At 32.9% G+C, this 15,693-nt stretch overlaps 1 protein-coding gene across 1 annotated transcript; it reads left to right on the top strand.

The window, feature by feature from the left end:
- Window positions 1–542: 542 nt before the first annotated feature.
- LOC131610640 (uncharacterized) lies at window positions 543–1,532 on the top strand. The gene has a single exon (XM_058882641.1). It carries the CDS (start codon window positions 643–645, stop codon window positions 1,228–1,230), a length of 588 nt encoding a protein of 195 aa, XP_058738624.1. The 5' UTR covers window positions 543–642; the 3' UTR covers window positions 1,231–1,532.
- Window positions 1,533–15,693: the final 14,161 nt, after the last annotated feature.

The following is a 15,693-nucleotide window of genomic DNA, read 5'->3' as shown; positions in this document are numbered from 1 at the left end:
TTATCTTGAAAATAAGATGAAAAAAAATCTTATGAACAAAGTCATAAGTTACTTCCATAAGTTTTTTCAAACAAATAGTATCATAAAATTTATACTACTAGGTAACCTCAAATAAGTCAATGCAAACAAGCATTTAATCTCACTGATCTTTTAATTCGTTAGTCTATATAAAGTTGAGTTGAATGACTTATTTACAAATGTTCAAATGAAATAGGCTTTTAAGTAGGCTAGCAGGCTAATCAGGCCTTCTAAAAGGCCAGGCTCAGGCCAAAAAAATAAGCCTACTATAGGCTACAGGCCAGGCTTAGGCTTTGAATTTTTTAGCAGGCCAGGCTCAGGCTTGGCAAAGCCTAGCTCGGCCCAGCCTATTCCCACCCCTAGTTGGAGGCATAGTCGTAATTATTGACGGTAGAAAATTAATTTACACCGTCAGTGCATCACCCATTTTCTTAAAAGAATAAACAAAATTTAAAACCAATAAGTATTTCATTAAAACAAAAAATAAAAATGAAAAATCAATAAATAAAAATAGAATGGGTTACCTTATCCAAGCGTGTTTCCATCCCAACGGCACATTACAATGATACACTATCCTCAATTCATCTTCCTGCTCACTACAACCCACCTTCCCTCACTCTAACTATGGCTTCCACCTTCCATCTCTCTACTCCCTTTTCTCAAATCCACCCTCTCAAACCCAAACACCGTTTCACCTCTCCCTCCCTCTTCATCATCCTCTCCAAAACCCATCTCTCCCACAATCTCAAACCCATCCACACTCGAAAATTCACCATCAACTCCACCGACATTTCAAACGAAGAACAACAACTACAACAAGAACAACTACAGCAAGAACAACTACAACAAGAACAACAAACTTTATCCGATTCAGAAAAGCTTCGCCTGGAAGAGAAATTCGCTGTCTTGAACACCGGAATCTACGAATGTCGTTCCTGTGGGTACAAATACGATGAAGGTGTCGGTGACCCTTCGTATCCCATTCCACCTGGCTATCAGTTCGAGAAGCTTCCGGATGATTGGAGATGTCCTACTTGCGGCGCGGCGCAGAGTTTCTTTGAGAGTAAAAGCGTTGAGATTGCTGGGTTTGCTCAGAATCAACAGTATGGACTTGGTGGAAATTCTCTTACTTCTGGTCAGAAAACTGTGCTTATTTATGGTACTCTGTTGTTTTTCTTTGCACTTTTTCTTAGTGGTTACTTCATACAATAGTTTTTATTATTATCATTCTTTTGAGTTTTCTAAATTTCTGTTGGATGTTGTGGTTTTTGATTGTCCAATGCTTTGTTGGTGACAAATGTATGTAATGTTGTCAATACTCAATAGTAAGAGCCAAGTATGAGGGTTATCAATCAATCAATCATCTTACACACTATAAACCATTTCCTCTCTAGAAATGTGTTTGTTGAGGGAAACTAGGCTAGCCCAAGTTTTCGTTATTTTGGTAAATTATCTATTTATTGAATGTGACTCTTGATGATGAAGAAGGAATTGAAGGAATGGTGTTGTATTAAGGAGAATTAGTAATTACAAGAGTTAGGATGGTGTTTACTTGTAGCGTAAGTTATCTCTAACAACTTGGAATCATTGTAACTTCCTTGCATAACAAACTTTCTCGTTCCTAACCAAGACGAACGGTTGCTTATGAAACAAACAATTGACTCAGACTTATGAATTATTCACGATACATGATCTAATTCATAGTTTTTAATGAACCTATTCCTATCAAAACCTTCAAATAATCAAACCTTGATTGCTTCAAAGGTGTAGTGAGAATATTTGAATGTTGCAAATTGGTATTGCAATACTGCAATTCAATATTTGCCTTATTGACTTTATCACGAAGAAAGTGAAACTTCCTATCTCTATGTGCTTGCTTCTATTATGGCTAACATGTTGTTTGGCTAAATCTATAGGTTATTTATTGTCTACAAGCAAATATCATGCTACATGTCCTAGGTATCTTCAATTCATGTAGTAGTGTTCCTATCAATAAGGCTTGACACGCTTCAAATGAAACTGCTACATACCAAGCAACTATTCTTTGTTGTTTTGAACTCTAAGGTTTTGTTTGAGAGTTTGGAGGGGAAGGGAGGAGAAGGGTTTCGAAAAAAGGAAAGAATTGAGTGAAGAGAGTAGAGGGATTTAGGTGGGGAGGGTTTTGGAGGATTTACTTTTATTCAAAAAGCAAAATCCTCTAATTTGGAAAAACTAAAAAATTGTATTGGAGAGGGGTTTGAAGGATTTTTGAGGGATTAGACAAATTGTTCAAATATAATCTATGTTATAGTATTCTAAAAATTAAAAATATATTAATAATAAACACTCTTTTATCACTATATACAAAATTATTCTTTCAAAATATACTAAAGATTTCTCTATATTTTTTTAAAACTTCTTTTTCTGAAGCCCTCTCTCCCCCTCCCCTCCAAACTTTCAAACAAAGCCTAAGAGATTGGAGCCTTGCATATCATAAACAAATATCGAGTTGTACTTTTTTTTTAATATCATCTTGGTCTCCTTCCAATCTGAGTCAAAATTGTTAAACACTAATTATTTGCTATGATCAGGGAACATCTTACATAATTCTTTTAGCAGCTTTTAGATATGAAACCTTTGGTTGCTCTAATAATATGCTCATTAGACCAACACTTTGGCATAGGTCAGGTCAAGTATTGCAAAAGTATCTTAGCGGTCCTATGATTTACTTGAAAAAAAATGGCATTCACAAGATCCTTATTATCTTCTTTTCCAAGTCTAGCTCCAAACACAATATGTCTCACAACTACATAGCATGTTAAGTTTCTTTAACACATTTTCTGCATATTTCTTCTAGTGCAAGAAAACTTTTTCTTGTGTTTTTGAGTTCCATTCCCAAAAAGTTGGATGGATTTCCAAAATCATACATTTTTCAAATCCATAGAGCATGCATGTCTTGAATTTTTTCAATTTTTGAGTTGTTTGAGCTTTTGACTTGCTGATACATCTACATAAAATCATATGATCAATGTTTCTTTCTCATTTGCATGCGTAACATATATGTTTGTGTGAAAATTTATATATTGTGTCCGCGATGACTGCTACAAAGCTAAGGTGACTCTTGATGATGAATATGTATGTTGAAGAGTTTAATTGCGATAGCAATAAAAAAAACTTAGGTGTGTTGAAACAGTCCTATAAAAACTGATCTAGATATGATTAATTGAAAGAATGAAATAGGTTGATCATCCGGAGAAAACAACGGATAAGTAGCTACACGCACAAGAAAGAAAGGGAATTGAAGGAAGAGATTTTCTTCACCCACCTCCTAACCTTCTTGGCCACCTCTGGTGAATTTACCACAATACCCCTATTTTTGGAAGTTCATTTTCTAAAATGTACTTTTTTTGGAAAAAAAGGTGTTTTCGGAAATGTATCTCCGAAAAAGTGTTTTTTTAATATAAAATATTGATTTCGGAGATGCATCTCCGAAATAAAGTTATTTTTCAGAAAATGTGGTGTTCTCGGAAGTTCATCTCCGAATTCACCCCCTTGGAGGAATTCGGAAATGCACTTCCGAAAAAAGGTCTGGACAGAAGAAAAATAACAAACAAGAACGATTCGCTTTATTTAATCGGATGAAGACGATGGAGGAGACGCTGCAACAGGTTAGAAAGTCCTGATCCTCTAGAAATCCATACCACATTGTAACTTACCAACATAATAAACAACAACAAAAAACTTATGAGCAAACTATACTTACATCATAGTGGTGTAGATCCTTATCAGCCACTCGCAACTGAAAATGATTAGCACGAACTTGAATTTTCCTTCCCAATTGACCGTAACCAGGTCGGTTAGGGAACCTAACCGCCTTCTGAGACGACGGGGCCGACTCTAGAGTAGCCTTCTGTTTGACTTCGGCAGTCAGGCTCTCGATGGAGATCAGAGCCGGACTCAAGGAAGCAACCGGCGCTGCGACAGATGGAACAAACGGCGCTGAAACAGATGGACGAACAACCTAAGCTGCAACAACAGACGGAGGAGAGGTAACCGGGGCCGGAGCATATGACGGAGGAGGTGGATGTCCGGAGGAAGAAGAACCGGAGGTACGTCCACCGCAAGAGCTACGGCCACCACCACCTCGGTCTGATCCTGCAGCATTGACGGATGATTGTTGAGAATGTGCAGGAGATGGTTGACTCCGGCGATTTTCGGGATGATTTCCTCCACCGCGGCGAGACATTGTGATGAAAGCAGTAACAAGAGATAGAAAACGTTAAAGCAAAGAAGAAGATTTAGGATCGAAAATGATTTGGGATATTTTGAAAGAAAAATGGGTGAGAAGCTTTTAAATAGGAAAGTGTTTAGAAGTTAACCGTCTGAGAGTGGTGGGGAGAAGGAAAAGGGAACTTCGAAATTTCAAAAGGTTTTTTTATTCTTTTAATAAAAATACGTACCACGTACTGTAAGTAACAAAATGGAATTAGCGCGTGGCTGTGGAGCTTCCCAATTTTTGTTACGTAGGCTTTTAAGTAGGAAAGTGTTACCACATTTCTTAGAAGGTAACCGTCTGAGTCCTGTAATGGTTTTCTTCCCTGATTGTAAAAAATAAATGAATTTTGATGCATTTCGGAAATACATCTCCGAAATCTATAAAAATCTACAAAAAAAAAAAAAAAAACTTCAGAGATGAATCTCCGAAGCAGGGGTAAGTTGGGAATTTCGCTGGGGGTGACCCCCATAAGGAGGTGGGTAAAGAAATTTTCTTGAAGGAATGGCCTTGTATTAAAGAAAGTCAATAATTACAAGAGTTAGGATGATGTTTACTTATAGCATAAGCCATCCCTAATAACTTGGTAACCATCGTAACTTCCTCACATAACAAACTTTCTCGTTTCTAACCAAGACCAATAGTTGCTTATGAAACAAACAACCAAACTCAAACCTATGAGTTATTCACAATACACGACCTAACTCATAGTTCTTAGTGAATTCACTCCTATCAAAACCTTCAAATCCACAAATTTGATTGCTTTAAAGTTGTAGTGAGAATATTGAAAGTTGCAAATTAATATTGTGGTATTACAATTCAATCTTTCCTTTATTGACTTGATCACGAAGAAAGTGAAACTTCTTCATTATATATGCTTGCACCTGTTACGGTTAACATGATGCTTGGCTAAATCTATGGTTGATAGACGGGTTCAGATTCACTGACTTTCCATTTTCTACCTTTGCTTGACTTTAGGCATTTTTAATGGAGAGAGAAGTGAAAATGGGAGAAAAAAAGGAGGGAAAGCTGAGGTGAGAGAGTGAAATATTAGAGAGATATAAAGAGGAAGTTAGGGAGCAGTTTCCTCCACAAAGTTAGTGGATCCTCTCCCGTTGATAGACACAAGCAAATATCATGCTAGATGTCCTTTGTATCTTCAATTCAAGTAAATTTTTATTTAGAAAAACAAACGTAATAATGTAAACAAGTGGTGTGTAACACGGTTAAGTTGGTTGTGCAATAATTGGAAAATTATCTAAATTAAACTAACGAGAGATAATAAAATGATAGAAACGGCTAATTCCCTCTTTGATCTTTTCCCCTTTTCATGTGGTCAATCTCGCCTTGAATCTATAATAAATTTTCTCACGACAATTTTACAAAATAATTACGCATGATTTCTCGTCGCGTAACCTACTTCATGTTATTACAATCCCTCAATGTCTTGGACAAAGTTGTAATTGAAGAAGGTTTGGTCGAATGTAAAATACCTATGTCATGTCATGACTGTGTATGCCTACTGCCTAACAATCATAAACAACATGTCAAATGTATTTAGCTCCAATATGCAAATCTACGACGGTTAGTTCTTATTGATACAAAATAAAATTGAATAACTATAAGAAGTGGTTTACGGGTGTGTTTGGTTCGGGGTAGATGGAGGGAAGGGGAAGGGAGGAAATATTTTTAATTAAATGTGTTTGGTTCAAATTTTATGAGGGGAGGGGAGCAAAACCCCTCCAAAACACATTTTTTGCGTCCCTCTAAATCGGAGGGATTTGGAGGGGAGGGGAGGGAATCTCAATTTTAATATTTTAAAAATTATTATAATTACTATAATATTCTCAGTTTTATTTTAATATTTCAAAATTATTCATTTTCTTTTGTATTATTGCTCTCTTCTGTGTGATTTTTCTCAATTGTTTCTATCAACTTATTATAATTATTCTCCATCTTCAAATTATTTTGAAATTTTTATCCTTAATATAAATCATAATCATTTCACTGTTTTGATTTTTTTTATAACTCTTCTATGTTTTTTATGTTTTTTTTTCTAATTTTGTTATGTATCCTATCATATTTTCTTTTATATCAAATTTTAAAATTTTCATTTTAATTAATTATTTATTTTATTAAAAGGTTTAAACCATTTATATTTAATAAAAAATTATTTTATGTGTTAAATAATTCATTACGATTTCAAAGTTGTTATCAACATATAGTTTAATTTGTTTTTGAATATTTTATTTGAATTAAGTGAACTCAATTTTTTAACGTTATGTAATAATTTATAACTTTTTAATCACTCAATATTAGAAATTTTACTAACAAAAATATATGTATAAATTTTTCACATTTGAATATCATATTGTATCAATTATATAATATAATAAGGATAAAAATATAAATTATTAGTAAAACCCCTCCCCTGCTGAACCAAACATATTTTTAATTAAAATCCCTCCCCTCCCCTCGTTTGAACCAAACACCCATCTGATTAAAAAAATCTCCTCACCTCCCCTCCCCTTCTCTCCCCTCTATTAAAATCTCTCACATCCCCTCCCCTTTGTTTGAACCAAACACACCCTAAATAAAGAGAGGAAATATGACCACATCAAATTTTTAGCATTATTGAGGACAATTTCATCAAAAGGGAACTTAATTTAAGGGAACTAGTCACTCATCGTTAAGAGATTCATGTATGATACAAGAGGGTAAAAAAAGGTAAATTACGCCTTAAAAACGATTAGGGATGATTCCCTAATGATGTCTTGCATTTTTCCTTCGTCTGTATGTCTCCTTTATCGTAAATTTTGAAACTTTAATGACTAAACGCGTTTTACATTATCTACTTAATATAAATCCAAGGTTGTCATGATGACAACTTTGGACACAACCCTAACCCTAAATCCAATGTGTCATCATATTATAAACCTTAATCTAATGTGGCATTATATTAAAAATCTATTAAAATTTTAAGTTTTTATCACTTTTTATTCTTCACATCAAATCATTACATTTATCCAATCTAATACCCTAATTATGTTATAATAAATAAATAATTTTTAATAAATTGTCTCACTACCAAAAAAAAATTGATATTAAAATATTTGAAGTCAATACTTTAATATGTAAAATTTTATATTATTAGCTCTAAAAACTTAGTTTATTTTAATAATATATAATATTTGATTTTATTTACTTATATTTGATTAAAAATAACCGATTGACCAATTAGGACTAATACGAGAAAAAAAATTATTAGGACAAGATTTTATTAAAAATAATTAGTCAATATTTTTATTGATTATTATTATTCATTTTATAGATATTAACTTCTACATAAAAAAATTCATAATTTTAGATTTTTTTACTTGGCTAAAATATATTCCATAAATATTTGTCATTTGCAATACTATGAAATTATTATAATAAAGATAAAAGTAAATATGTTTTAATTAGAATACAAAAATTTAATTACTATTAGTTAATAATAGATTTTAATTGGTAAAACGGTCCGTTACAATTTTTTTTGTAACTTATGAGTTACAAAATAAGAGTTATTGTCTTTTTAATAATCATTCTTATGTATATAAATACATAACTGGTAAATGAGTTTTACATGTCTGTACTATATATTTTATACTATATATTTTGTTGTAGGTCTTCTCATTCTCTTCAAATAAGGTTGAGACAGTACTTTATTTTCTATTTTGTATTGATATTTTCCTTTCTTTTCATATGTTTTAGTTATTATTTGATTTATATGACAAGTATCTCAACTTATTCTATTGTAGTAATTATATAGATTTCAACTATTTTTTGTTGTTGTATATCTTCATCTTCTTCTACCCAAACAAAGACAAGGTACATAATTTTTTTAATTTTGTATCGATATTCTTATTTCTTTTTCTTATTTTCGACTACGTGTTAACTATTCTTCAATTTATATGTTATACTTATGATTTAATTTACTCTATTATATCAATTATCTAAATATTATAACTATATAGTTTTGTAATAATTTCTTATAGGATTTTGTGATGTAGTTTTCTCTACTATTTCTTGCGGACGTAAAGAAGAAAGAAGAATTATTTTGTTGCTACTTTTACAGTCTTATTACTTGAGAATCATGTGAAAAATCATATAAGTATTTGTCTCTAACCATAATATATTGAAGGTCTTCAATTATGTTACAAATGATTCTACCAATATTTAAATATGTTATTTTGTTCTGCATTATTTGAATTTCATAGGTAACGGTAGTATTATTATTATTATGATAAATCATATTAATTTTTAATATAAGTAATATTTATATTTTAATTGTGACTGTGATTTACTTGCAAGCATGTTGTTGCAATTTATTATCCTTTATTTTCAATACAGTAAATTATATTATTGTTTCAATTGTTGTAACTTCTCAAAATCGTCAAATTTATCTTTTATTATTCCAATTAATTAATTCGAAATTGTAATGTTTATATAATAATGATATTAATATTAACACTATATAATTATATATATATGCCATCTTTATTTTATTTAATATTTAATTAACACTATATTAATAAATAATAATAATAATAATAATAATTACTATTATAAAAATACTACTACTAATAAGAACATATTATTGAACGATCTCTACTAATAACAATATAATAATAATTTATACAAGTTTAAATTATACAAATTTATTGAAATAAATAAATTTAAATTTGATGCTAAGAATAAAATCAAGAATTATATTATACGGCATTGAAATAAATAATTAAGTTTGATTAAATTTTTTAACCTCTCAAATTATTAAAGTCAGTTTTAAAATATCAATCAATTAAAATCAGTTTTAAAATATCAATCAATTAAAATCGGTTAAAAAGTATTTATACAAAGAATTTAATTTGGTTTCATTGAAACAAATATTTAATTTCGATTAAATTTTTTAAACCCTCAAGTTAATAAAATCGCTTTTAGAATATCAATCGATCAAAATCGGTTTACTTTAATCACCCATTTTTCTATGTATTTTTATATATAAATATATAAATTAAATATTTTTATTGAATTTTTATATTTGTCATCCGATACTAAATATTTTTAATGACAATAACATTTCAATACCTTAAAATTTGTAAAATTATGTACACCATTAATAATATATTTTCTTTTATTTAAACTATTTATTTAAATAATGATCACGTCATTTTAAGAGATACTGAAAACATACGAGAATGTATTGATTTTTAAGTTACAATTTTAATTTGATAATAAATATTGTAGTGATAATTATAAGTCGTTGAAACAAAACTATTGAAATAAAAAATAACAATAAAAAATAAAATAAAATGATAAAACAATAGTAATAGAAAATATCATATATAAATTAATTGTTATAAATTAACATTATTAATAATAATAATAATAATAATAATTATTATTATTATAATAACCTACTTAATATAATAATAATAATAAAATATTAAATTTTAATAAATATTATAGTTTTCAATTCTAAAATATCCGTGCATCGCACGGGCCAACAATCTAGTACAATAAAAATTTGAGATTGCAGAATCACGCTAATATGCCTACAAAGGCACTGATGTTTTAACGACTTGTCTAACGTGGCAGTCTGTGATCATATTTAACGTGCTACTCTTGCTTTGTGAATGTTGTGCGATATTTCCAAAATCTCAAAATTGTGTCATTATTTTGGTGTCACAAGGCTCTTTCTCTATGCTTTGGTTTTCTTCTTTAAATGCTCGAATAATGATTTTATGAAGGGTGGGTGTGACGCGTTTTTTCTTTATTATTTCTCTTTTTTTCTTCCGTTTATTGAGTATTAATCATCTCCCTTCCTTGTCATCATAATTTCTACAGTAAATACTATAGAACTTTTCTAACTTCAAATATTTTGGCTTGAATTAGTCTTTTATACATTTCTTTGGAATCTTTATTAAATCATACAAAAACTTAAATAAATTAAAAATAAAAATATTTAAATTGAATAATACTTATACTAGCTATGCTAATAACTTGCTATGATGAATTGTCATCGATATACTTCATGCTGTTATGTGCATTTTGGGAAAGCTTAGTTTGATGTGAAAGTTGTCAATCCTTTTATTACATACTCGCAGAGCCAACTTCAAATATAAGCAATGTCTTGAAAACCAGAGCAGAGGTCAAAGTCAAACCGACATGATCTCTGGTTTAAGATTTAATTGGTTCAATCATTTAAATTTATGGTTGAATTGTTTATTAACTATATAAGTAAATAAATTATTAATGTTGAGGTAATCTTCATAGGTAAGTTATACACAATCATATGTTCACAACTTAATAAAATAAATATTACAAATTTAATACAACAAGATAAATGATACACATAATAGCATTAGCACAACAAAATGAATGTCGTAGTTATGTTTGAAAGGGGCAGTATGATGATGATGGGCCATGGTTTGGATAAAAAAAACTATGATAACAAGATAGGGATTCATAGCAGCGTCCTCAAATCTTTTTATATGTTGATTAGATTTAATCTCAAACCAAATAAGGAGAATAAGTGGAATGAAAATCGTCTCCACCACATGAGCCCTAACTCCCAAATATCCGTAAACCCATCTTTTAACCATATTCTAAATGTTCCATCAAAAAAAAAAATCATTTCTAAATGTTTACAAATTTTTTCACAAATTTATTAGATGGGTTTGAAAATAAAGGGGAGAGAGAAATGGAATGAGAACCTTTGTCGGAGAAAAGCCTTTATGTATTGAAGATGCACAAATTTTTTGTTAATAGAAACGAGTTCTCAAAGTTCACATATACGAAATTATGGTTCTCATTTCTTAATGTCCACAAATTTTGATTTTTTTTTATTAGACTTTAAAGATGAAGATTAACGTGATACTTTTAACCTCATAAATCTCAAATTAAACCTAAGAATCCATTATTACTCACTATGTTTATTGTTTTTCAAAAATATAAATAAATGTTGCTTTTAGGGGTTTAACGTTAGACCAACAACTTACACCAATTTAACTCGATTAGTACATACCAGTTGAGAAGACACGTTCACGCATTCATTATGTTCATTATTCAACTAATTATTTTTGGTCTATTCTGATTTTAAATTTTAAATTTCTTAAATTTTGTACTTGCTGTAACAATCCTTACTAGGAGAGCATTATTTAACCTTACTCCAACCACTTCAAAGGTTGGAGAGAGAAAAATGTAAGAATGAGGGAAAATGGTAATTCCTCCTTAGTTACTACAAGGGCGGATGGCACCCCTAGGTTTCCCCTCGCCTGGACCGATAATTCCGTGGAAATTAATAGGTACAACTATACTCGCCTTATTGATTATGAGGATGAGGTGGTGCTGGTGCGGACCTTGGATAGGTTTAAGGTCATAGCGTCGTGTATTGTGATTATTCTAGATCAAGGGGATAATGCATCTCTGGACAAATATGTAAGTAATTTTTAGTGATGTTGTCATTTATTATTGTTGATATAACTCATGTTAATAGTTTCTTTTCATATTTGTTGTAGAGATGAGGTATAATATTTTCTTGAAGGAGATAAAGGAGCACCTTGCTGGGTGAAAGTCTTAGCACGCAGACCCAGATAACTCTCAGAGTTACCTTGAAGGTCTGATCCATAGGGAATCAAGCACCAACCTAAGAGTGATGATTCAGTTGGGCCTCCACCCAAAAGTCCAAAGGCGGGAGGATGACTTCTCCCCTAAGGGTAAAGAAATTCAAGTGACCTTTGCGGAAGGAGAGTGCATATTGCGTGCAGAGAAGGGCCCGCCAACTGAAACCTCTATGTGGAGTGTTGGTGGCTTTGATGGCATCACGTTCACGGGCATTTTCCTTCCTTTTCCCGAAGATTTCTTAGAAGACTACAATGTTGTCTACAATTATCCCTCCTCGGTGCAGTCTAACCTTAAAGAGGCCACATGCTAAGGGTCTTCCTTATGGAGCGAGTTAAGAAGGAGAAGTATGCTAAGGCGGATAAGGATCTGAAGGTGAAGCTCTTCACCTACAAAAAGGACATAGCCAAGGAGAAAATTATAATTGAGACTTTGCAAAAGGAGATGGAAACCCTGACGGGAAAATTTCAGGAGGCAGATTTTAAGTCCAAGGAGTTTTCTACCAACTAGCAAGAGCTACAGGAATTCATGGAAAAGACCATCAGCACTCAGAAAAAGATGGAAGATGGGGTATCTACGTTGAAGGACGACTTGGTAAAAACCTCTAATATCTACTTTAATAGGGCTAAAAAGCATATAACCTTTCTACATCTTGAACTACTTAATACCCGTGGACATGCTCAAAATTATTTGTGACGCCCAGTAGGTGAATGTCTCAAATGCTCCCCCAGCCTTCTGACCCCATTGCCTCGCCTGCCATGGATGTTCAAGTTGAGCCTGAGGATGTCAATCTGGTGGCAACTTTGCATGGGGGAGCTGTTAGAGAAAAGCTGACTTCTAAAGAGGACCAATGATCTGCAGACTCCTCCCCTTCTTATTTTATTTGCTACCTTTGTAATTGTGCCCTTGACAGTTATCCCATAGGCTTTTATGTACTGTTGAACATATCCCTTAAGGGCTTCTTTGTATTTTAATCATGTTTATCTGCTCTTCTACTACTACTTGTTGGGGAGTTTCCTCGCCCATGTTTAGGAATTATTGTCTAAGACCTCTCATGTTGTCTTAGGATGACGAGGGTTCAGCCAAGGGATCCAACATCTCTTCTAACTTTTACGGATTCTCACATAGGAACCAACGTGTTTGGAAGCATGAAAAAGGCGACAAGGATTCCCAACGTGTTCAATAACCTTAAGAGGCGGCAAGGACTCTCACATAGGGATCCAACATGTTTAATAGACTTAAGAGGCAGCAAGGACTCTCACATAGGAATCCAACATGTTTTATAGCCATAAAAAGAGGTAAGAACTCCCACATAGGGATCCAACATATTCAATAACCATGAAAGGCGGCAAGGACTCATACATGGGGATTTATCATATTTAATAGCCTTAAAGGATTCATGCGCTAATAGTAGAGGAAAGAGTGCCCCCGCAAAAAATGTTGTTATCCTTAAAAACGTGGTTGAAGATATAACTCACCTAAACCAAATAAAAACTAAACAAACTTAACTAAATGAATTCCCTTGCCCTAGCAGTCATCTCACCCCCTATGCGTACTTGGTGATCTCCTCATCTGGATTGGCCAGAGCTTCATTAGTGGAAAATTAATGTCATGGCTTTACCCTCGACTTCGTACTTACGTTATTTACGTCTATTATTTTGACCGTATTTAACTTCAAGCTTTTCACATAGCATTTTTTGGAAATATCTTGATTTCCCTTGATAACACCGCCCCGTCCATCTTAGAGAAGGTACTTCATGCATAGATATAAGGTGGATAAGTCAGTCCCTAATTGGTTAAGGCAGGTTGCCCTATGATCATATTATATGATGAGGGTGCATCAATGATCGGATATTTTACCTTGACATGTCTAGCATTTTCCCATGCTCCAAAGATAGTATTCAATGTTACATAGCCCTTCACCTTTTCCAGTTCGCCTGTGAAACGCCCCAACGATCCCTGAAAGGATTTTAGTTCCTCAACATTCAAGAGGAGACTTTCGAATGCATCCCAATAAAGGATGTTTGCGGAGCTCCCATGAGTAATCAAGACCCTTTTGATCTCCTAACTCTCGCATCGAACGGAGATAACCACGGGGTCATCATTGTATAGGTGAATTTTGGAGGCATCCTTCTCGAAAAAGGTAACCTTCGCTTCCGGAGCTTCTAACTTGCCTTCCTTAGAGCCAATGGGTGAGGCATCAATGGTTCGGACCTGGCGACCTTGTTCCTTGTGGGCGAGACTGGAAATCCCACACTTAGCAAATCCTCCTGCGATGGTGTTAAGGGTATGGCGAATGGATATGTCCTCGCCTAATTTAGTTGTTTCCTTACCCTTCTTGGATCCTAAATTGTCGGAAGATTCTTTCCCTTGAGAATTGGATATGCCTAGTCCTCTAGCCGAGATTCCCTTGATGTATTTCTTCATATGACCTTCTTAGATTAGACGCGCTATCTTATTTTTAAGTTTGTATCAGTCTTCCATTTGATGTCCATTAACCTTATGAAACTTGCACCAACTTTGAGGATCAGGTCCCACAATGTTCCTACGAATGTTTCCTGGTTTGGATGGACTACATTGATTGTTGCTTCGTTGAAGCATGTGAGATACTCCTTGAACGACTCTTATGGACACTGAAGTATGTTGAATAAACTGGTGGCAGACACCTTCTGGTGCCTGCTTGTGGAAAATTGGTGGACTACCTTCCTCACCGGGTCTTAATAGTTTGTGGTGAAGAGCCTGGGACGCCCATATACCATTTCACGGTCGCACCCCTAAAAGTATCGGACAACGAACTTAGCCAACGATAGCGGCTTAAAGTTCTCTAGTATGGGCGTTCCATATCTCATCCGATCGGGATTACGGTCAAGTACTTTCAGTTTATCCATCATATCAGTTTTTTGTTAGCGCTACTAAATATGCATAACGTTATCCTCCAAGATTTGGTTCTTGTGACGAAGGTCGTCCATAGCAACACGCATCTCTACTATTACTATGACATTTTCCTCATCTTCAAATTCCTCGCTGGCCAGGATTGCTGTCTTTTAATTCACCATGATAAAGGATGAACGAAGCCAATATTCCGATTGAATACTATGATGGTGGCACAAGTTTTACCGTGGTCCACGTGGATACAAATTATACTTATTAAAAACACAAACGCGTAACAACCCTTAGTGGTTAAAGGATATCAAAGGCTTTAGAGTTGTTGTGGTGTTAAGAGTTATCTCACATAAAGTGTAAAATATCGGTGCATTTTCTTCGTTCAACCCTTGTTTAGATTCATTTACCCTATTTTAGACAAATATCATCCAACGTCTATTTCTTTTTCTTTTTTTTTTAACAATCCATTAAAATATGTAATTTTGTTTTTGAGTATGAGCAATATCACATCTAAATAAATTATGTGAATCATATTCCGTATAAATGTATCTAACATATATTGTTGTATGAATTACTTGTAAAGTACTCGAATATTCATTTTATGCTTGTAAGTCAACATCAATGTCATAAAGAGATTAAAAGGTTAACGTGGTAAAACAATAAGATCTCACATCAACCCTAAAAGAACCTTTTCTTCAAATATAAGTGTGGGTGTTTAAATGACAAGTGATAAGGTTACTTTGAAAAAGTTTCAAGGACTGCAACAGATAAACAGGCATAGATTCTCTTCTAAATAAACAACAAAGATTTCAATTGAATGTTCAATATTAGAATGAAACAATCAAATCAAACAATAAAGTCATTATTAAACAGGAAGA

Source organism: Vicia villosa, linkage group LG6 (assembly GCF_029867415.1).
Source record: "Vicia villosa cultivar HV-30 ecotype Madison, WI linkage group LG6, Vvil1.0, whole genome shotgun sequence".
NCBI classification, from domain to species: domain Eukaryota; kingdom Viridiplantae; phylum Streptophyta; class Magnoliopsida; order Fabales; family Fabaceae; genus Vicia; species Vicia villosa.
This window is presented reverse-complemented; position numbering and strand designations above follow the sequence as displayed.